Here is a 25,194-nt window from a genome sequence, read left to right on the forward strand (position 1 = left end):
TTTTTTTTTTTCTCTCAAAAGTATAATTATCATAATTATTAAGTTTAAAAAATTTTTCACGTTGCAATAAATGACGCTTGTTATGTGTATATTATTGTCATATTAATGTTGCAAACATATGCTTGTTACAAGTTTTTTTTAATTATAAAAAAATAATCTCTTTATAAGATGTCGTTTAAAGTTTGTAATAATGTTTTTTCTTTTTTTGTTGTTGATAAAATCAATCATTATAACAAAACAAACAAGCAAAAAAAAATTAGAATATCAAAAGTGGCGCTAATATAAAATAAAATTTAACATGTTTTCTGCTTTGTTTTTTTTTTGGTAATTATTTTTGTTATTGTTTGTTATGAGAAATTGTCTAAATAGATATATTTGGCAAGATAATAAAGTTTTTTTAATATGTTTCTTTTATGATTTCTTTTTGAAGCGTCGTATATATATATTTTTTTTTAAAATAAAATTTTCTTTGTCTTTTCTCAACTTATTACATTTGTAAATAGCGCGAATATCAAATGTAATTTTTATGCAAACTTTTTTATGTAATCGTCATTCAAACTTTGTAAGTGGTTTTTATAACTTTAATTACTTCTCTTATCTTATCGCTTAAACAATATGTTTAGACTTGTTTAAATATTAAAAAATGATAAAAGTTGGTTTGACCGAAATGGCATGCTGCTTACGTTAAATGGCTTAGCATTGAGCATAAATGGCGCGCCAGTTTACGCTTTAAAACAGGGCCTGATATAGGCCTCTCTGGAAGGAAATGAGTGGGAGAGCAGAGAAAAGCTCTTCTAGAATGAACATGGTAAACCATGCAAGCTGCTCCTATAAACAGCTTCTTACAAGAGCTTTTGGTTAATTCATTAAAAAATTGCTCGTTAAATACAAAATTTGATTTTATACTTCTTACAAGCATATGCTTGTAATTTTTCAAGAATGTATACATATCTTGTAAGATTAACAAGCATATGGTTGTTAGTGTTACAAGAATATATACATAATGAGTGCCATTTGTTGCGCTGTGAGAAAACTTTTTAGACAAGCATTTTCTTTGGGTTTTTATTAGCTATCCATTTATTAACAACACTTCTTATTTGATAGAAATTTTGAGAAAGAGCTATAAAATTTTTACTGCTTAAAAAAATGTTTTATATTTTCTTATTGTCATAGGATGCAGGAATTTTTACAACAATTAAAAATTATTATGCAATAGTTTAGAGTGTAATGTTTTTATATTTTACTAGTTAAATAATTTTATATTTTATCAATATAATTTAGAGTGTAATAATTTTATCAGTTAGTCCTATCTAATCAAAAACATTTCAATTTTTGCTCTTTTTACATTTTTTTTTTTTTTTGCAACAACCTTATCTTTTTTTATTCAAATTATTTATTTTTTTACAAAAAAATTTTACTTTGGAAAGAGCCGCAATATGCTCCCGTAAAATATTTTAGGGGAGTGTGGGAAAGCTAAACTCTCTCTTTCTCCGAGGTCCATATATATATATATATATATATATATATATATATATATATATATATATATATATATATATATATATATATATATATATATATGTATATATATATATATATATATTACATTATATTATCTATATAAGCAAACCACAAGAATATGGTAAAAAAGAAAACTGTAGCATTATTTAGTCAGTGTTATAATTTTTGTGTTAAACATTTTTTTTTGGAATTTGTGAGTAAGTGTTAGAAAACAATTAAGTGATTATTAGGATTACATAATCATTTACTTAAAAAATAATTAATTACTGTTTTTGCTATCATTAGAGTGTTAGTTAATCAGCTGAGGTTTAAAAGAAATCTTTAAAAAGTCTTAAGACAAACTAAGTTAATGAAGTGAAAATAAGTATTTGGTTTTATTTAGCTGACTGTTTATTTTTCTATATAGTTATAATAAATTTGGTTCTTTTTTTTATTAACTATTTAACATTTTTAACTTCATTTTTATTCTATATTTAATTTATTAGGCCAAAGATAAAGATGTAACAGTATTAAGAAATGACTATGAAAGAAAAGCTAAAGGTTAAATCTTAAATTGTTTAAGTTATGTATAGTTTAAATTCAATAACTAATAAATTTTTTTTTTTCTTTCTAGAAATTGAATTGAAGTATGAAAAAAAGATGCTTTCACTTAGAGACGATCTAGAATTGCGTCGAAAAACTGAACTGCATGAAGTTGAAGAACGTAAAAATACACAAATAAATACACTAATGAAAAATCATGAAAAAGCATTTAGCGACATTAAAAACTATTACAATGATATAACTCTAAATAATCTTGCTCTCATCAATTCACTTAAGGTAAAACTTATATTTTTTAGTTCACCTGAGGTAAATAATGGTTTCCTTTGTTTGCTTAAGATAAAAATTTAGCTTTTTATGTAAATCGGAAAATACTTGGAGATTTTGTTGTGAATTTGTTCTATGATTAGTTTAACATGTAACAATGCTTGATGTAACAATGTTTTCAGTGAGAAATTTTGCTGCATGATGTTTTTAGAAATTGCAGGTTAAGCTTTTGTTCTAAAAAAGGCAGATAATAAAAGTGTGGTTTATTTAAGTTTTTAGGACATCATTTAAAGTAACCATAAATTAATTTGAATCTTGTTGGAGCATTTGCATGAAAAGATTTATATTTCTAGATTCTAGCACTCTTCATCTTTTTAGGTATTTGGTACATAAAAAACATGATTGCTATTTCTAGTTCTTTAGCTGTTAGATAATTATTTTTTGCCATTCAAAATTTTGAAAAGTAGCTTGTCACTTAATATATCTTTTAGTTCAGTTTAATGTATTCTATCTTTACAACTTATCTTGATTTTTGTGATTTTTTATTATCACTTTGCCCAATTGCAGTGTATGGTTCTATTTTTGTTTCTTTTTTTCATTTTTTATAGTTTCAGCATAAGCACTAACATCTACTAACATACCGTTACCATAGTTTCAACACTAACATCTACTAACATATTGTTGTACAAATTGACTAAAGCAGCATAACTCAGCCTAGAATTGATTATTGATGTCATATTATATAATTGTTTTTGTTTTCTATTTTTAGTTGTATATATATATATAAATATCATATAAATATAAATTAATTTTGTGATTGATATATATAGTAGTATCCAAAAATTAATTTATATATATATTTTTTACTGTATTTACTTTACCAAGGTGAAGGATCCAACTGCATATGAGAGTTTGCTAATTCTTTTAAGTTGTTGTTACAATCCTTTCAACCCTTTTACTTAGAACATAAGCCATGAAGAACAAGGTCTGATTTTAGTTTGAAGTCTTTAGCCTGATCTTGAAGAACTAGGGAAACAGATCTTACTGAGAATCTTTTATAATTTTCTTTATTTTTCTAAAACCTTTTGTTTCTAAACATAGTTAAAGTAACAAAGAGCAGGTGTCTAAAGTTACAATAAATAATATGGCTAAACTATGTTTATAATAAAAAATTTCTAAAGCATTTTTATTGTAAAAAACATGATTAAAGTATGGTTACAGTAAAAAGTATGGCTAAGGTTTTAAGAAAAAGAAGTTGTATTAGATGTTTTAAAATTCTGAAAACATAAATGGACATAGAGTAAACTAATATTCAGTGTTGATATACAAAGTATATACGATAATATTTAGTAATACATTTTAAAATAAATTAAACAATTTGTTTTGACATAGGAACAAGTTGAGGATATGCGAAAAAAAGAAGAAAGATCAGAAAAACATTTAAATGAGGTTATTGCAGAGAATCGTTCTCTCATTGAGCCTTTGCAAAAAGCTAAAGCTGATGTTTCAGAATTAAATAAACAGGTTCATTTTTAATTTAATTAAAAAATAAAAAAAGCTAAAGCTGATGTTTCAGAATTAAATAAACAGGTTCATTTTTAATTTAAATAAAAAATAAAAAAAGCTAAAGCTGATGTTTCAGAATAAACAGGTTCATTTTTAATTTTTATTAACTCTTTTTTTTTTGTGCAAAATTTTAAATTGCTAAATTTTTTTAAAATAACCTTTATTAAAACTAGTTATCCAATTACGAAAAAGATAAAGCGACTTTAATGGTAGGTTGATAATTTGCAACATAAAATTAGTAGTAAATTTTTTTAAAGATATGTGAAAATATCTATCTGTATTTTTGTTATGTTGTTGACTCTGCTGTTGTGATTTAAAAATTACTTTTTATTTCTCATTTGACATTTTATCTTATTTTAAAAAACAGCTATATAAACAGTACGAATATGTCTATTAGATGATATTTTATTTTTTTATATTATACCGTTATACTTTTTTAGCTAAAATATTTCTCAATACTATTATTTTAAATTGACCAAACTTTTACTGGAATATAGTTAACAAAAAACATTTCAAAATGTATTTAAGGCATTTATTTTAAATTTCTCATATTATTTTAGAAACATATTAGAACGATATTAATTAGAAAAACACTACACACAAAAAAAAACACATTCATTGGATTACCTTAAAATATGTATGTCATAAAACCAAAGTAGAAAAAATGTTATTAATCGAAACATATTTACAGTTAATTTTAAAGTTAAAATTAGAGTCGTTAAAAATGTAACAAAAGGTTTTTATGATTTCTTAATAACTTTTTTAGTGTGCTTTATATAAAAAAATTAATAATTCATAAAAACATTATACTAATAAATTATTTTCTTTGTATTATGTTATGTAGTGCTTATTGCACATAAGTGCCACAACATGTGTGCTTATTATATGATACTTTCAAACAATACTTTTATACGATGTCAACTATTGATTGTCAAGAATTTATTTTATCTATATATTAAGTCCTGTAATTTGTTTTAACAATAAAATGTAATTATCGATTCACTAATTAAATTAGTAAATTATTTATTGTAAGTTGCATCGGATTTGAGCAATATTAGCTGTAAAACACGAGATCAAAAATAATAAGAAACGGAAACCACTTAACCACTCAAAATAAATTGCTAACACTTTTAAAAAAAAACAATAATGATATTTTAATCAAGTAATGATAATAGTTGTCAAAAAATATAAAAAAAAACAAATTTAAATTATAATTTATTAACATGTCATTGAAGCAATGTGAAAATTGGAAAATAATCTTGCACATTCATGAAGAAAATCCATCACGGAACTACAAACAAGTTTTAAAAGCTATTAGAATTCAATGGTAAATTAGATTTGTTGTTCTTTTGAAAGAAATCCAGGCTTATCTCACAGAGAAAGAGTTAAAAAGTAAAAGTTTCTGAATTTTTGGTAAGGAATATGAAGAAATACTGCAATTACAAGTCTTTCCAAGCAATTAAATACCCAAAATTTACAAGATACAAGAATTGCTGAAGGCGTGGTCAACTATAAGCAGCTTATAGTTGACCACGCATAGTTAGCTTACATTAAACATATTTAGCTCACATTAAACATATTTATCAATAATGACTTCTGCGAGTGTTACTACATTTTTATATGCAAATTATTGATTTTTGTATGTTTAAAAAAAGCTTTAGGTTTTTTTGTTAGATATTTTGTTGTTTCTAAGTTATTTCTATTTTTTTTCATTCATTTTTTTCATTTATTTTGTTATTTCTAAGTTAGTCTAAGATATTTTGTTATTTCGAATCTCAAACATTTTATTTTAATGACAATTAAGTTTTTATGTAATCCAAGAGATTGTGTAAATAATAAAATGTTTGTGTTGATAAACTAATAAAATGTTTATGTAGATAAGAGAGAGATATTACAAAACTAAAATGTGTTTGAAAATGTGTGCATAAAAAGCAACTCAGAACTCTTAAGGAATGATATTTTCTCAAATGAAAATATCATTCATATAATTTTTTTTGAAAAACATGTTGACAAGACAAAAAAATGTTAATTTGAGGGTTATCTTCAGTTTTTTTTGTTTGAAAAGTTGGTTGATGGCATGAATTTAGCTATCTTTACATTCTCTTTGCTTCAAACATTTGAATTCAAAAGAGCTAGAAGGATTAGGGTAGAATCCCTAGAATGGGTATTGCAGATATTAACAAATACTTAATCAACTAATATGTATATAAAATCACAATAGAAATATGTATATAAAATCAGGTTAGAAATATGTATAAAAAATCACGTTAGAAATATGTATATAAAATCACATTAGAAATATGCATATAAAATCACATGTTTCAGTAACCTAGCTCATTTTCATGAGTTGTAAAACTCAAGAAAATGGATCTACAAATAATTAAAAGTGTATTTAAAACAATTAAGAATATGTTAGGTTTTTAATGTAGCTAAACTTTGGTTACCATGCCAAATCTTAGGTTGATAGAGTGAAATTTATCTTTGTCTTATAAGCAATAAAAATGGCTGTTTACATTTTAAACACATTCAAAATGTAAAAAAACTTCAAAGTTGTTTTAAAATGTATTATAGCATTTAAAAATTTTTTTTTATTGCATGTTCAATAAAATTTTTCAGCTAAACTATCAGTTCTAGCAAAAAACTAATTTTTGGGGGAGCTGGTTAACAGCATTTAATGTTGTTAAATCCCTCCAAAAGTATTAAAAAAACTTCTAAAATGGACAATTTTGGTTTGATTTGGTTTGGGTTTTAATAATTGTAAGATATTAATTAAATGATTTTTCTGTATGAAAGTGTACAAAAGCACGTCTTCGAGTCAGAGAAGCAGAACTTAAGAAATTACAATGGGAGCATGAAGTATTGACACAGAGATTTGAAAAAATTCAAGAAGAACGAGATGAGCTTTACACCAAGTTTGTTAAAGCTATTCATGATGTTCAGCAAAAAGGAAATTTCAAAAACTTGTTATTGGAGAAGAAGTTGTCAGCATTGTCTGATAATTTGGAAAAAAAGGTTATTGTTATTTTTATATTAAATGTTGTTAATCTTTGAGTTTAAAATTTTTATATTTTATATTATTTTAAGATTTTATAGTATTTTTAAAATTTCATTAATTTTATAATTCTAGAATTCTAGTTCTTTCACAATTAAAGTTTTTATTAACAAAATGACAAAAAAATCATGAAAAAAATCAACTACCTAGAACATTTGCATCAACTTATCAGCTTGTTAGTTAAACTATCTAGAAATTTTAAATCAACCCATCAACTAGTTCAATAAACTATCTGGAACTTTTATATCAACCCATAAGCTTGTTAGATAAACTACCCAGAACTTTAAAATCAACCTATCAACTAGTTAGATAAACAACCTAGAACTTTTACATCATCATAAAATGATCGTGAAATTAACATTAAATTTTTGTGCAATTATTTTTACTCTTTATTTATGATTTTAATTTATTATTAGTTTTGATTTTATTAAAACTCATTGTTTCCAAATTAAAAATTTTTTTTTCAAAGATTTAACTTTAAAACATTTCTTTTCATTATATTGAAACTTTTTCATTAAACAGTTAATTTTAGAAACATCATACTCATGTTAATTTGAGAAACATCATATTTTATGATTCTAATTTTCACACTCAAATATGTTTGAGAATCAAATAAAATGACATGAAATCTTTGAAATAAAGTTACCGTATATAGGGATAATTGCTTTTTCAATACACTTAGTGTGAATGATGTCTGAAAATAGATAAAGGAGCTATAGCCCCCAAAATGTCGAACACAGGACAAAATCTTAAGATCGGTGTTTTTGTTCTCCAGTATTTGACACTTATAAATTTTTTAAAAAATTAGGTACTTCTTTAAACGATATGTAATGGTACGTAGCAAAACAAATAAGTATGTTTTTAATAATTTACAACGTAAAATATAAAAAACATACTTTAAATAAAACATTTAAAAGTTTTTATATTTTACATTGAAGATAATAACTTACAGTTTAAACTAATTTAGATTTATTTTTTCTGCTTTATTTTTGTGATTTTAGTACCACAGCTTATCTTTCATTCAACACCAGCCCTAAGTGTTTTTCTTCTTTTTAGGGGATATCCAACAATAAAAGTTGTCAACCCTACTTTTATTGTTGAATATCCCCTAACATGGAAACTATTTAAGGTGTTGTCAAAAAAGATGTTGTATGGAATTCTTGAGCAACTTTAAAAACAGTGAATTCACAAACTTTGATGAGGAAAACCATCTGGATGGAGTTAAGACAGGAAGTTTCCTTGATCGCGTATTAAAAAAAAAGAAACTGAAAATTCAAGAAAACAATATTAAAATGGACCGTCAGGGTAAACATTTACAAAATCTAGTAGGCTATGCTACTTCAATAGAATTTAAAAGAAATATAAATATTACCTTCTATATGGCTTCATTCCTCTAAATGGCTTCTTCCCTTTACTCTATCTGCATTTCTTAGTAAATAATTAACTTATTTAAAAAAAACAACCAATGATTCTAAATAAAAACATTCAATGAACGAATCATTGCATTCAAATAAATATCTGTAAAAGATATGTACAAATATAAATGGACTGAATGTTTGTAAGAATATTGATTTAAAAAAAAAAAACTCAGTGCTCCCAGTGATTCTATAAGATTAGTGCAATATTTGGAATTAATCTCCAAGGGAATTATAGATTAGTTCCAAATTTTTGTTAGAATATTTAATGATTGTCCAAATAGAACTTTACAAAACATTAATAATTGTCCAAAGGGAATTGTTGTGTAGCAATCATAACATTCAAGAGAGCAATTTTAAAAGGAATTCTCTAAAAACCCTAGCAAATTATAACATTTTTTTTAGTCAATGACTAGAATGCGATGTTGTTGAAGACTGGAATAAAATTCAATAACTTATAGAAGTGTTACTTTCAAACATAGAAACTGGTATCACTGATCACTTCAAACATAGATCACTGGTACAAATAAGGTAAAATACTGGATTGTGGCGCAGAAGCCCTGTTATAAGATAAAGTAATGATGGTTAATTTTTATTTTTATTTTGTCAAATACTGAAAAACATAATAAATATCTTCCCGTTTTCGACACTCCTTCTACCCCACTCCCTTTTCAGTATTTTTATTTTAAAGGTTTGTACATTCATCTCATATGTTTCCGTGTCAGCATGAAAAAGAAAAAATTTCAGTTACTTTACATTTGTCATGCGTTATTTGTAGTTATCTGAAAACACTTATGAAAATTATTCCTAAGAGTTAAGAGTATTTATGGAACTTTTTTTGCTCAAAATCATTGTATGTATTTATTTTTATGTTTACAATAGCCAAACTTCTTTCATATATATAAAAAGAGATATCATTTCCGACACTATTTTGGCACTTTAGTTAGTGTTAGTTCAGCAAAATATTAACAACTTATTGACCACTGGGTGGTTTACCTTATATAGATCTTTGAAATTTATCATTACAAGTTTCTAAAATGTATTTTTGTTATTGTTGGACTTTTTTATAAAAAATTGCAAAGGAGTAAAATATGAGTTGGTCTGGTAAGGTAGCAGCTTTTTTGTTTAAATCAGAAATGTATGAAGTGCTATGATTTTATAAGCCTCAATTTAATTGACATTTACTTAGTATGTTGCAAGAAAGTTTATTTTTATTCAAAGGTATATACATTTCTTTATTTATTTTCTCCATTTTAAATTTTTAAGTGAATCTGTTTTATGAAACATTAAAAACCTAAATTCAAGATTCAAAATCAGCTGTCTGTTCTATATAAACAAAAAATAATTTCGTCAATACAGCAGTATATACACTGTCCTTCAAAACACAAGCAAGCAAATAAAAAATACAATTTAAACAGAACCAAATTATTAGTATTACATATAATGAAAATATTTGAACATAATACAACTACCTAAATATGTATAAATGTGTTGTTTTACATGTAATTTAATGTAAAAATGTGTTTATAACCCTTTAACAGTCCATGCTGTATTATTATGCAAATTTAAAGTGGTTTCTAAATATCCTTCTTGTTCATCAGTAATTATACATCTAATTGTCACAAAATTTATTACATTATTGCTTATTTAAAAAAAAAATCAGTGCTAATGGTAGATTTATTTAGAGGTAAGATTGAAGCAATGATTACAGTTAGAAATCGCAGCTGCTCAAGAATAAGAATACCGTGGGATAGAATAAGGCTTAAAACTTATAGAATAAGCCTGAAACCTACAATAACAAATAAAAGCTTCTATCTTTGCCTAAATCTATGACAATATCTATGGCAATTTTTCAGCAAACCTATGGCAAATTTTTCTAAATTTAAAATTTTGCTAAATCTATGACAATATCTATGGTAATTTTTCAACAAATCTATGGCAATTTTTCAGCAAAGAGATGAAAGACATTAACCCAAACACCATCAATTAAAAAGTCACTAAAGAAATTTGAATCACTTCTAGGTAAGAATTGTGATGATACGCGGTAATTTTGATATAACTAAGAAAAAAGTTTTAGTGAGATTGTTGCATGATCTGAACCATTTAAAAGACTAGAGAACAGAGAGAAACTGGACACAAGATAAGGTTAGAGAAAAGACACACCAAGGAGCAAAGGTAATTGTTTAGAGTTGTCAGGAAAATGTGAGTTGTAATTGAAAAAAATAAAAATATTAGCTTTAGAGAGATAAGAGTCAGTGTTGGAGCCAAACCATTCAGTGTGATAAGCAGTAAAATTGCCAATAACATCAAATAATAATGGCTGAGAGATAAAGAGAAAAAGTCAATCTCAAGCAACATCAAAAAGAATGTAGTCTTAAAAAGAAAATTATAAAAATAACAAGAATTATAAAAAAACAAAAAAAAGGTGATTAATTGGTACTAAAATATATACCTAGGCCATGCATTTGACTTGATTGGAGTTTTTGTGAATAAAAGAATAATAGCTATTAACACTGAGATGTAATGATGAAACAGCCGAATTCAATTTTACAAAAAGCAAGTAGGTCTGTTGATATTTGCAAGAGATAAGATTTAATGAATGAAAAGTTACATTAAGTTAGATTACATTGAGCTAACTAAAATATTAATTTACCATAGTAATTAGTACAAAGTTGTTTCCATAAAAAAAACTCCTGAGATGTTTCAAAACTTACGTAGCCAAATTCACTCCTCAGGCCAATTGTTGATTTTAAGCATTAGTATTTCTTTATATGATTGGTTGATGCAACATAACAAGTATCCATTCCATTTTGAATAATTTAACAATATAACATGTATTTGTTTTATGTTGAAAAATATAGAAAGTATTTGTTTTATGTTGAACAATATAGAAAGTATTTGTTTTATGTTGAATAATATAGTATAACACCAAGTAAATTTTTGATTTGACCAAAATAGATTTGACAATTTTAAGTATCTTTTAGTGAATTTTAAAAATGACTTTTAGTTCTGCCAATTATCATTAGTTAAATATTAAATAGAAATATTTATTTTTGCAACAACTTATATGACTTACTAGGAAGCGCAGTTAAATGAAGTACTATCAGCTTCAAATTTGGACCCAACTGCTCTCTCCATTGTCACACGAAAACTAGAGGTAATTATGAGATTAGTATATAAATAAACTTTTTTTTTTTTTAATATTTAATTATCATTTTAGAATATTTAAAAATTAATGAATTTATAGAAATTTTTTTGTGTATTATTTACTTAGTATTAAAAGCGTGTTAATTATTTTATCAGGATGTGCTTGATTCAAAGAACAATGCTATTAAAGATCTTCAGTATGAGCTAGCAAGAGTTAGCAAGGTTAACTTTTGTGTTTTTGAATATAGATTTTTATACAATATTGCTGTTACAACGTATATATTACATGCATTCATATAGTTTTACACTTAGATAGCAAACTTATTTATTATTTAATTTGTAAATGTTAGATTATTTAAACAACTTGACTACTTTTTTAACTAAATTTCATATTGATTGAGTCAGATTTAGTGGTTTCTAACTTTATTTTTAAGATAGAAGACAAAATGTTCCATTTTTATGTAATTTTCTATTGCAACACAGAACTTATTTATAACAAGTCTTGTTTTTATTCTGAGTTGGGTTTATTTTCTTTGATTTTTGCATGGCTATTAATATTCTGTGTCTCCTATAATGTATGTAGATCTTTCCAGAAACACTAGTAATATCTTTAACAGCTCTTTCTACTCCTTAGCTATGATAAGGAAAGTCTAAAGTTATTATTGGTGTCAAGTGATTATCTGAAATATTAGGATTATAGGTTAAGCTGCTTCATATTTTACATCTTATATAAGCTGTTGAAGAATCCTGCAAACCATTTTGAAAAATTGAACAAGCATGAAGCAAAAATTTTTGACACTTGCTAAGCTTTTAGCCGCAAACTAATTTGCAACTAATAGTGCATCTAATCCCCTGATTGACTTAAAGTCTTATTTGTTATTAGTTAAAAATCAACTTTAATTAATTTTCCTATTTTACCCCTAAATGTTGCTGGTACTGCAGTTAAAATATCATTTTAAACACTTTTCTAAATGTTGCTGGTACTGCAGTTAAAATATCATTTTAAACACTTTTCTAAATAGGATCTAATTGCAATGCAGTAAACTATTTTAACTATTGCAGTGGTTTACCAGTTGTAGGTTCATTTTTTTAATTTCAACTTTGAATGAAGTAAATACCAATATTTACATTTGTATTATCTGCAACTAAAGCTTGAAAAAATGATGTAGAATTTCTCAAAATAGAAATTGCTTCTTGAGATTCAGCAGCCTCCGCTGTTTGAGGAGCAACATAATCATATCTATTACAGGAAAATAATATAATGATCTTCTTTTTCAAGTTTTATTACTTTTATATCATAAAGGTACTTCTCTAGTTTCGTAAATTTTTCCATCAAATTAAATCCAAGTGTGGTGGAGTAGTAGTAGTGTGGTGGACAGTGTTAGACAGCTTAAAACTTCTGCATGTGGCTGACGTTAGGTTTTAATTCAGATGTTTTTATATTGTATAGGTTGATAAGAACATTGTTCAGTGATCGGTAAACCAGAATGCAACGGTTGGTTAACAAGAATCTATAATATTATAAATAATAAAACCAAAATATCATTATTAGGAATAAATATAAATAAATGATTGACAAGGAAGTAGTCACTCATGCAGAAACCTGATTAATGGAGTGACACCAAATAATTATACAAATAATATTTATTTAAAAAATAATAATAATAACTCTAATAACTTTATACATTAATAGAGCAAAATTAACAGCAAAAATTATAGTATTTACTACAATTATATAATAGTAGTAATAATAAAAATAGCAGTAATGGAAAAAAAAAAAAGACAAAAACAATCAAGTTTCTATAAAAATAGTAAGTTAATAATGATAAAAATATTAAAATAATTTTTTTTTTAGAATTTGTTTTGATTTATTTTGTTTTAAAAAAGAAAAGAAGATAAATTATTTTTAAGTTTTAATTTTTTAAACTCATTCACAATGCACACTAGACTTCGATTCCATTCACTGATGCACTGATGTGTAATTGAATACTTACCATGCCTCAAAGTTTTATAGGGAGGTACATTTAGTTTTCCATTATTGATGTTTCTAGTTAAATGTGAATGTATAAATCGAGTTTCATTGAAGAAGGTAATAGAGGAAGGTAAATTTTTATTAAGGGAGTTAAAAACAAAAAGAAGATTAGCAAATCTAACTAATGCTGGCATGGTAGGAATTTTAAGTTTTTTGAAAAGTTTAAAAATTTGTTATTCGAATTAATTGGCGCTGAGCTGATAATAGTTTATTAATATTACAGTTGCCAATTTGTCCCTAAACTTGAGAGCAGTAGTGGAGATGAGACTGAAAAATTGCCAAATACAGATTCTTAAGGGTAGTTTTATCAACATAATGGCGAATTATTGAAAGCACGCCATTAGCTTGATTAAGTTTTTTTACGGAGTGCATCTATATGAAAATTCCATGAGAGGTTCGAATCTATAAAAATACCAAGATATTTAACAACGTAATCAAACAGATGTAATACTTGAAGCGTTATTATAGGATTTTTTTGTTGTTGACATTTATACCTAAAAACAAAAACAGGAACTTTTCTGTCTATTGGAATATACGTGAAAACAACAAAGTTAGGAAAAACAGTAAAAAAAAACGGACGATGTCTCTTAAAGAACAGTAAAAAACTGTATGGAAGATGTTTTTTAAATACTTTGAGAGATCAGATTTATTAATGTATCTAAAGATCAGTATTATTAATGTATTTCTATTTTAAAACCTTTTTTTGTAGGAGAGCACATCAAAATGTTACTTTAAAAATTTACTGAGATAAAAAAAACATTATTGCAAACAATTCAAAAAAATTTTTAATGGTTTTTAGAAAAAGGTTCTAAATAAGAATTAAAGTTGGAACCTCTAAACCTATCATACTCTTTTATATTTGATCGTATTACTATTATATATATAGTATTATGTTGATAGTTGTTTACAATTTTTGGGACATGACAAAGAAAATTTTTTCCCCACCCTAGTATATAGTTGAGATAAAAAGCAACTTTTTGCTAATTTTATAGGCGCATAACGATTTAATTCGCACATATGAAGCTAAACTTACTTCTTTTGGAGTTCCTGTAGAAGAGCTTGGGTTTAAACCACTGCAAAACAATGTTGGACAACGACTTGGAAAAGGAGCTGCAGGGCTTGTTTCCCAACCTACATAGTTGATATTATTTATTATGCAATTTTATTTTTTTATTTCTAAATTATGTACAAACTAAATTAATTTTTTAATTGTGTATATTTATAAATTAATAGTAAATAAATTGAAAATAAAACATTCGAATTGGTTTTGGGATTTGCTGTTTGCTGACAAAAGTTGCTTTATTACAATCAATCTACCTGGTAAGTAGATTTACATTGAGTTTCCACTTGTCCGTTTATTTACGGAAACGGGAAAAGGAAAAGAAAAATAATTAGGTAACGTAAGAAACAATAATTTTTTAAACTAACTATAAAATTTTGCTACTTTTGAGACCCAACTTCGCTAAAATGGTAACTATAGAGTCAAGCTAGGTTTCAACTAAATTTTCAAATTTACTTAAGTTCGGAAATTTAGTTAAAATTTGGTTTTAGTGCTATTACATTTAGTAGATTCTAAGTGTAATGGCACAAGCCATTAGAATGTAACCATATATATATAATTTGAGTATAAATTGAATAAAAATTTAAATACAAGTTAGGTATAAAGCAAGTACCCCAAAAGAATCCCAAATACTTCCCCTGAAGGATATACATTATGATTTAATATAAACTGAGAGAGTTTTACTACCATAATATAAACAAACATAATATAAACTAATTATAATTTCTTAATAAACTATTGAGTGAGTATTTTCAATAAAGCAGTATAAACAAAATTTAGATATAAATTATATTTAAATTAAATATCTGCGCTAAAATGGTATACATTTCATATGGCATAAGAGATATAAAACTTATACCGCTTTCTTGGAGTAATACGCATAAAATGGTATACATTTCATATGGCAACTTTGAAAAAAAAAAATTTTTTTTTGTTAATATTGGCACCTACCGTGCCATATATTACCAATAATAGACCTTATTCTGAGTGTGGAAACAACTCAATAGTGATTGATTTTAATTATATTTTGAATGCCACCATCAGTTGCATTAGTTTAAAATTTTAGCAAAATTTGACTTGACTAATTAAATAAGGCTTAAAATGAACTTCGATGTAATTTTAATTGTTTATGCGACATAAAGATCGTAAAAAGTGACCAACGGAGCCGTCCAGTTACGTAGACCTGGGAAAATAAAAACAGATTGTAGATGGTGTCATTGAATAAAAAATAAAAATCATAAGAAAATATACTATGTGTGGCAAGATTTTTGTGAAGTAGAAACACGAAGAATTGACGATAAGGGGGCAAGGGGAGAAACAACTAACGCTTAGTCACTCTGTATAGAACAAAGAACGAATATTAGATATACTGATTTATAGACTTTTGATGTCTACAGGTGTAATGGTGTAGTGCATTAGTATCTTCCGTTTGGTCGTCTAGTATGGTCTCGTTATGTTTTCGTTCACTTTCAAATCGGGTGAATAGAAAGCTAAACACACTCACTCCTTGCGCTTATGGGCTAGCATATCAGAGCCAGACGTAAGATCTACAGAGTGGATTTCAATTGATCGAATGCACACATTAGTCACCGTAGGCCAAAAGAGCTACTGCCCCGTGCTGGTGTGGAATGATGTCCTATGGAGTGAGATTTTAGATCCGAGCACATAGTCAGCGAACGCTGATCCGACGTGCATTGTGGAGCTTCCGAATGAACGTGTGCGTGAGGGTCAGCGTAGTCATTAGGTTTTTGAGCACCGTAACCACATCCAGCGGGATAGCCAATGTCCGTTTTGTCGTTGTAGTGTACATTGGAAATAGTCGGAGCTCACCAGCCACAAAGAATAAATTTATTTGTTTATGCGACACAATGGTCGCAAAAAGAGACCAACGGAGCCGTCCAGTTACGTAGACCTGGGAGATGTGAAAATAAAAGTAGATTGTAGATGATGGCATTGATAAAAATCATAAATGAATGTAAAGACTACTTTGTAGAAGGAATAAAATTTTAGGACTCAGGGATAGGGTGAACAATAACTCACGCTCTAGTCATCCTAAACAAATAATAAAACAATGGTCTATGAGTAAACAAGTCAATATAGAGCCGCTGGTTTATTAATGGCAACCATGGCTAAAATTATCGCGCCATACAAAAACAATAAAATAAAATAAGTAGATAACAAAATATTTAGTAAAACGATAAAAATGATAGTTCGGGCGATATAAAAAGAAAAAATAGGCTAATAAATGTGGTACTATTTATGGTCTAAACTCTAAATAATAAATTGAAAACTGATAATCACCTGTATGACATAAAAGTATATAAATGTTGTTAATGTAACAAATACATAATATAAAGCTTACAAAGCGCTATAATACGTGGATGTTAGAGGTAAAAAATGTTGGTACCATGATAACCAATCAGAATTAAGTAGTGGATAATGGTGATCCCCCTCCTCAGGAATACAATGCCATCACCAATGACGTTTCGGAGAGCCCGAGACATGCACTAACGCCACTCGCCAGAGGCGTGTCCTTGCAACAGATCTCACCGCCTGCACTCAGACGTATTTAACTTTGTCATAAAATAAGATGCAGAACTTTATTGTTTTATATGATATGCTGAAGCTTATAATTCAATTAAATATTATATAACTGGGTATTATTGAAAATTTTGAATTTTGAAATATGTGTATTTTTTTTAGAAGGAGTACCGTGTTTAGCAATATGCCACCAATGGGGCATAATGGGGTATGAAATATGGGGCATAATGGGGTATTCCCCACTTTACCCCCGAGTGTTTTTAAATAAATTTTAGACTAATTATATATGACATTTTTATGAAATAAAATAATTTTATCCTAAATACATTTGTATTCCACATAAAATATATCTTCCATTATATTTTAAGTTATATATATGAATGTCGGTGTGTGTGTGTGTGTGTGTGTGTGTGTGTGTGTGTGTGTGTGTGTGTGTGTGTGTGTGTGTGTGTGTATATATATATATATTTATATATAATTTTTTTATATTGATTGATAAGATAATTGTGAGTTTTCTAGAATAAATGAATTTATTCCAGAAAACTTTTTATTCTAGTATACTTTATGGTACTTTTGCGCTATTTGGCAAAAAGGTTCTACGCAAATAATAATTGTTTTTCAAGAAAAATAATATGAGAAATTATAAACGAACATTAAATCGACAGTCACGGAGTGAAAGTGCTATGCAACAAACAGCTCCGTGATAAATGATGCTCAAGGACATAAAAAAGCTACTTGTATAGTGGCTCAAGGACATAAAAAAGCTAATTGTATAGTGTACCACAAGCTTATAAGAAGAGTAAAAATTTTTCTAAAAAATCCTTGTATTTAAAAAGCGTTTGAAAAGAGTAAGAAGGTTGTAAGAGTTTTTTTTTTTTGTAAAAAAAAATGTAATCAAAAAGAAAAATGAAGTTATTCATTTCTATCAATCTAAATTCTGTCCTCAGTAACTAAATAAAATTGATCTTTATAAAGTAAAAGAAAAATGATATTAACTTTTGAATGTGCATATATATATATTCACATTAAAAGTTTTGTTCAGAAATGTCAGGAAAAACTCTTAAAACATAAAAGTTAAAGGTAATTTACGCTGCAATAGCTTTTACATCGTTAATTTTTTAAATAAAATTAGCTTTTTTAAAGCAACATTATTTCAAAATGTGGCAAGTTGGAGCAGCTAACTTTTTTAGTTTCTTATAAAACGATACAAACTCTCTTTAAAATAGGAATTAGCTTAGCGAAGGAAGTCTAAGGTAAAAAGTCCTAGTTCTATAAAAATCAGTTTAAAATCGTTTAAGTTGCATTTTTTAAATGCATTTCTTACAAGATGTATAAACAAATTATTAAAATATAAGATCAAATCATTTATTATCTTTGTATATAATGAAAATTAAAATGAATGATTTTGTATTTAGGAAGAAAATCAAGTTTTAATAATGATAAAATTTTAATGATAAAAAAAAGCTGTTTTCTGTCACTTTTAAACATAAATTAACGTTTAAATATATTATTTCAGTACTTATTTTTTATACCGTTAGAATCATAAAAAACCGTAGAAAATAGTGAGCTAATAACATTATTTAAATTGCGCTACTCAAAAAACTATAGTTTTGGCCATTTTAAGTGTTTCTAAATCACTGTGCAGAGGAAGAAAATAAATTTGTCATGCACATTCAGCTGATGGAAAAGATACTTTTTGGACTTAGCTCATTTGAGCTCAGAAAGTTAGCGTATGAGCTGGCAGTTAAAAACAATAAGAAACGCAGTTTTAATAATGACCTTATCGTTGTTGGTTATGACTGGTATAAAATTTTCATGGAGAGACATTTCAAACATTTGTCACTTTGCAAACCGGAGGCTACATCAGCCGCTCATGCTATCGGCTTTAACCGAGTGGCTGTGTTTTTTTTTTCTTCACTGAAAGAAGTTAAGGATACAAATAAGCTACACGTTGAAAATATCTGGAATTTTAATGAAACAGGTATTTCTACAGTTCCAAAGTGACTCTCATAAATTATTTCAACTGTTATTTGCTCTTCAGCAAGTGGTAGGTACCTGACGCCTATGATGATTTTTCCTCGTAAACGAATGAAACCAGAATTAATGGATATGCCCTATCCATCTATCCTCTAGGTGCCTGAGCTGAATGTCACTCAAGCGGGTGGATGCAAAAAGAATTGTTTATTGTTTGATTAAGAAAATTTCTTCAATATTCAGGGCCCAAAATAAGCTCTCAAGTTCTACATATACTGGACGGACATATATCTCACACTAAAAGTATTGAATTTATTGGCATTGCGAGAGAGAAAAGTGTAATTCTTCTGTGTTTGCCTTCTTATTGCATACATCGAATGCAGCTCTTGGATTTGGCTTTTATGAAGCCACTTAGCACTTACTATAACCACAATATCAGAAAATAGTTAAGAATAAATCCCTGGCGCGTGGTCACTTAGTTTCTAGTAGCTGCACTTCTTGGTTCAGCCTACCTGGAAGCTGCTACAATGAAAAATGCCATAAACGACTTTTAAAAAGTAGGAGTATGGCCAGTTAATAGAATTTCTAAAGCAGACTTTCTGGCAGCAAAAATTACTAATTATTACTAATACTGAAACAAATATAATATTGTTACTAATACTGAAACAAATATAATATTGAAACCAATACCTTAATTGAGCAGCAGAAACTACTAATTATACTAATGAAATATTAGTTTCATTAAAACAAACCCTGTTGCTGACACATGTGACGTGGCTGTTACTAGTCATCCCTGTGCTTCTGTCAGCCATATATCCGTAAGTACCAGTCACCCAATGGTACACACAGCCTAAATATCTGCTTTTAGCAGCATATGTTATTGTTACATTGTATACCCTATTTTGCCCTTACCATGGCAATGTTTCACTGTTTTGCATTCAATTTTGACAGCCCTAAGAACACTTTAAATAATATAGAAATAAAACAGTTAGGTTCTTTATAAATTCATTTAGATAACATAACTTTTTAGTTTCCATACAAAATAAAGTTTAAACGAAAAATTATCATATGTAAAACATTGTAATTGCAAATACTCGCTTAATTAAAAAAAAAATACAAAAGTAAGTTTATTTTTCAATAATCGGTTCTCTTCTTGAACAGGGAATCATATACCTAAGCCTAACCATACCTAAGCACGTGCCCAAAATAATTATTACAGTTTATGCTAGTAATATTCAATGCACCGTTTTGTATATTTTCAAGTAGCTCCTCTTGAGTTCTAGACGTACATCTTCTGATAAACTGTTTTCATTCAGAAAACATATTTTCAATAGAATTTAAAAGAGGAGAATATGGAGGTAAAAACATCAAAGAATGCATAGCACATACTATTTAATCGGTAATTTATGGACTTTTGTTCAAAAAGTCTTTATGTAATTTTCTTAAGAATTATTCCACAATCATCATCAAACCATTATTTGATTAGTACCTTTGATTCTTCTATTAATTTTTTGTTTCTAGAACCACCTTTTAATTGCCGTTCTATCGGCAAACCATTTTTATTTTTTTTTTATAATTTTTTTTATAATTTTTTTTTATTTTTTTTTTATAATTGAATATATTGTAGTTTGTTTAAATTCAAGAATATTTGCAATTTCTTATGGTGAATTTCCATTTAGGTAAGATTCAATTATCCTTGAACGGTTTTCATTGTTGATTGTTTGATTCGCAATTGCTGTTTAAATAATTAAAAAGGATACTTACAGGGTTTCTCACCTCATTTTGACAATATATCACTACATTTCGACACTTTTGCATTCAATTTCGACAATTTAAAAACACTATATTTTGAATAAAAGTTTTCATATTTATGATGAAAATTTGTGTTAAATAATAATGGGTTGTATTCAGTTGGAACAATAAAATAATGATTGTGGCTATTTTTTGAATTCTAAAATATTTTAAATGGATACTGAAATCATGAATAGTGGATTCAAAAATAATTTTTTGGATATACCTAAAATATATATATAAATTAAATTATGTGGATATTAATTATTTTAATTTACCATAATAATTGTTTAATTGCCATATTCATTATTTTTATTGACTGGATTATTATTTCTAACTGCCAAAAAAAAAATAATCCACGTTTTGGAAAATATCCCAACAATTAAAAATTGTCATCAAACAATAAATTAATGTCATAATCTAGAAAGTAAAAATGTTTTCATTATCCAAAGTATCAGAAATTGCAAATATTTATGGATTTAAACGAACTACAATCTATTCAATCGATAAAAAATAAAAAAATAGTTTGCCGATAGAACAGCAATTAAAAGGTGGTTCTAGAAACAAAAAATTAATAGAAGAATCCAAGGTACTACTAAGAATTTACCCTGAAAATTGGCAAGCATCAGCTAATTCATCAAATAAAAAGTTTCCTTCGCAAGAAGGACTACCTTCTTTCAGAGTTGAACTTGTTGCTTCTTGCAGTAACAGTTTTTCGACGTGTTTCTATAAGAAGTTATTATTTATATTCTTAAACATTCTAAAAAAGTATTATATTAAATACTATTTTTTATATTTATATGTTTTTTTCAAAAGCATACAGCGTATACTTTTATCTGCCATTTTATTGTTAATAACGAAAATAGTAGGGTAAAACATAATATGTGGAAATCAAAACGTCGTGACAAAAAAATTCACGCGTCTTGTGGAAAACTGCATTTGATGAAAAAAGTATAAAAAACTAAAAAAAGAACTTAAAATATAGTGTTACTTATAATTAGTTTATCCTAAAAAACGTGTCCTTATTATGCACCGCTCTCCCCTAAATCAAATGGTATAATAATCTATAATGCAATAACTTTAAATATTATGCAATAGGTTTCATAAAAAATTCACAAAAAAGGCACAAAACATGTAATTTAATTTATTTTGTTTGTCAATACTTGTCACTATTTACGTCTTAGCATTATTTTAGTTAACTTAATACGTTGTTGTCAATATTATTTAATAACCACGATTAGCACGGATCCTGGTAATGCTAACCTAACTGACCCTGATGATGCTAACCTAGCTGGGTCAGCTAGGTTGGCATTATCACTAGGTTGGCGTTCTTGCAAAAACGCTATTTATATGGGGTGTTTGCGTACACATCAAGGTACCTTGTGATGCAAATTTTGAAATATTTTGTCCGCGGAAAATAATTTAGTTTAAATGTCCAAATTAAAAGAAATTTTGACTTTATAGTGCTACAATAAAAAACGCCTGTAAAATGTCTGATAAAATTGTAAAACCTGTAAAACTTTTGATAAAAATCGATGGAAATGTAGCATATGGCCACACCAAACTCTGGATAAAGTTTCAGTCGGATTGGTTCACTGGTTAAGGATTTATGGTAGTTTTTATTTATAGTTTAATTTAAATTATAAATTATAGTTTGTAAGTTTTTGTTAATCAGACCTTAAAGCGTTACCAATTACTATGATATTTGGTCACTATTTTCAAAATAATGGTTACATAAATGTAACCATTAACTGTTTGGTTTTGGTACCCAAGATGTATAATAGCAGCAAGATGGTAGAGCCAAATTTTAAAAGAATTTTTGAGGAGCAGGTCAACACTTGAATTAACGATGGAAATAAAGATTCTGGTACAGGTCGGGTTGTTGCTCACTGCAATGAATGATGAAGTCTTGTAAATCATGTTATTCAATCTCGTAAAATTGCTGGTCGATACTTAACTACTCACTTAATTTGAGCATTTAAATAAATTTATTTTCCGCGCGCAAAATTGAAAGATTTTTAAAATTTGCATCACATGGTACCTTGACGTGTTCACTATCATCCCATATAAGTGGCGTTCTTGGGTCAGCTAGGTTGGCATTACCAGATTCCGTGCTAACCGTGCGTCAGTAGCATAATATTTGAAAAAGTAACAATATGCTACTAGCAAAATAAAAATGTGAAAAAATATGTAGTTTTAAAATGCTTAAAAATCTACTAAAGTGTTTAAAAGATAAACGAGAAAGTACATGCGAGATAATAAATTTTTTTTTCTTATGTTACTTTGTGCTTCTTTTTGCTTTTTTTATTCTAAACAATGTAGTATTATAGTAATTGTAATGTATAATTAGATTATAGTTTTCTGATTTGTTGTTGTCTTCTGAACTCGTGTTTTAAAAATCATAATCTATTCAAAATTTTTCAGACATGCCAACGTTTATAATAATCTCTCTTTACAATAAAAATTATTTCGTTCAAATAATTCACTAAATATTTATGCACCTATAGCTTAACACGTAAATTTGAGATAAAGTGCGAACTTCTAAATAAAAAAATTTGAATATTTCATATAGTTTTGAGTTGAATCCACTAGCAAATTAAACTGCAAAAAAAAAAAAAAAAAAAAAAAATTGCAAAGGAATTTTAAAAACTTGATGAACAACTACTTTTAAAAACATTTACGATCTTTTTTTATAAATTTGTTATACAAATTTAGTTTATAACTTTTAATCTTTTAAATTTCATGTATCATGAATAATAATGGCTGTACTTTGTACAGGTAACTTTGGTACATAAATTACTTAAAGTTATTTATGTACCAAAGTTAAAACTTTATGTACAAAACATTTCTATTTCATATCTTTAAAACATTTTCCGATTTTCTTCATATCTGCAAATTTTTTCGAATACTGGAAAAATGGGGATCTCTTATGATCTATACATGAGTCAAGAACTTTGTAAGCTTTTTCGTTTTTATTATTATATTATTTTTGTACGCATTCTAAGTACATTTCCCAGTTTTGTGTATTTCACTAAAATTAATATATAACTCCATTTAAAATTTAACTAATATATTACTAAGTATATATTTACCTGTAAAAAAAAACTGCGTTAAAGTAGTTATATTTTTTGCAAAATCATTGCAACAGATATGAAAGATGTGGATGCTGGTATTGAAGCATTAAGAAAAAAAAATATGGGTTGGAAAAATATGGAAACAGAAACTATTTTTTTTAATTGAAAATTTTTTTAGAGAATCCTGAATTGTTTTTTGCAAAATCAAGGACCTAATTTAAAACAGTTTAGTTTAAAAACGAGTAACAAGCAATTGAATTTGTACTGGTTAAACATAATATAAAATGCTAAGAACTTTTAAAACTATCTTTGAAATAATGAACTTTATAATCTATACGTGTTTTATGTATGTATATGTTAACAAGTATGTTTTTACACACGCGTTATTATAACTTATAAGTGTTTAGTCAGCTTAAAACGACATTTGAATATGTCATAACAGGACTGGCAGGACGCTTGTTTTGTTTTGTTTTGCGCATGCAAGCCCGAATTAACCTTCAATGACAATGTCTATAACTAGATTCTTTATGATTATCCAATCAAAAGATCCGCCTACAATTTATAAATATCCAATTATAATGAATTTATAAACTAATTAAATCGCTAATTCTCTTTTTACAACGAAATAAAAAACGTTCAAAAACAACAATTTTTCTGCGTTAGCGATTTCTTAACTTTTTAAATTAGTTTCTATAAACCATTTTGTGAAATGTTTATTTTTAAGCTTTTACTATTTAAATATACTTTGTTCAATTTTTAAGTTAAAAAAAATTATCGAAATATTAGGTGTATAATTTAACTTTAAACTAATATAACTCAGTATGTTGTGTTCGTTGACTTTTTCTTTATGTTGACTTCATTTTTTAGAAATTCAAACAAAATATGATTTAATTTTTTTAAGAAAAATAACAAATAAATTTTGATTATTTTAATTTTATCCAGATAGACATGCTTTAGTTATGCCCTTCCCCCCACCCACCCTTCCTCCTGCCTTGTAAAGCCAAAACTTGAAAAAACGTTTTAATGTTTTAAACTTTACAAACATAGTTTAATGCGAGAGTTACTGTCTTTTAAGTCAGTAATATTTAAAAAAATATATATACAATTTATGCTCCAGATTACATGAAACCGGGCAAATTTATTATAAATGCTACATTTCAAAAAAACACTCAAAAACGATTGTTTAAGTGTTGTGGCTTTACACGGCAGTTTAA

The 25,194-nt window shown here is 26.9% G+C and overlaps 1 protein-coding gene across 3 annotated transcripts in view; it reads left to right on the top strand.

Annotated features, from left to right (window-relative positions):
• The window catches only part of LOC136072138 (dynein regulatory complex subunit 4-like), a 53,418-nt gene extending 38,623 nt beyond the window's left edge, over window positions 1-14,795 (top strand). For all 3 annotated transcript variants that reach the window (XM_065820653.1, XM_065820654.1, XM_065820655.1), the window contains 8 exons: window positions 2,007-2,061; window positions 2,135-2,340; window positions 3,721-3,852; window positions 4,068-4,103; window positions 6,688-6,906; window positions 11,441-11,518; window positions 11,665-11,730; window positions 14,533-14,795. In XM_065820653.1, coding sequence (XP_065676725.1) covers window positions 2,007-2,061; window positions 2,135-2,340; window positions 3,721-3,852; window positions 4,068-4,103; window positions 6,688-6,906; window positions 11,441-11,518; window positions 11,665-11,730; window positions 14,533-14,679 — 939 coding nt within the window. In that variant the 3' untranslated portion in view covers window positions 14,680-14,795. The remainder of the gene's footprint in view (window positions 1-2,006; window positions 2,062-2,134; window positions 2,341-3,720; window positions 3,853-4,067; window positions 4,104-6,687; window positions 6,907-11,440; window positions 11,519-11,664; window positions 11,731-14,532) is intronic.
• The last annotated feature ends 10,399 nt before the right edge of the window (window positions 14,796-25,194 follow it).

Source organism: Hydra vulgaris, chromosome 15 (assembly GCF_038396675.1).
Source record: "Hydra vulgaris chromosome 15, alternate assembly HydraT2T_AEP".
In the NCBI taxonomy this organism is placed as follows: Eukaryota; Metazoa; Cnidaria; class Hydrozoa; order Anthoathecata; family Hydridae; genus Hydra; species Hydra vulgaris.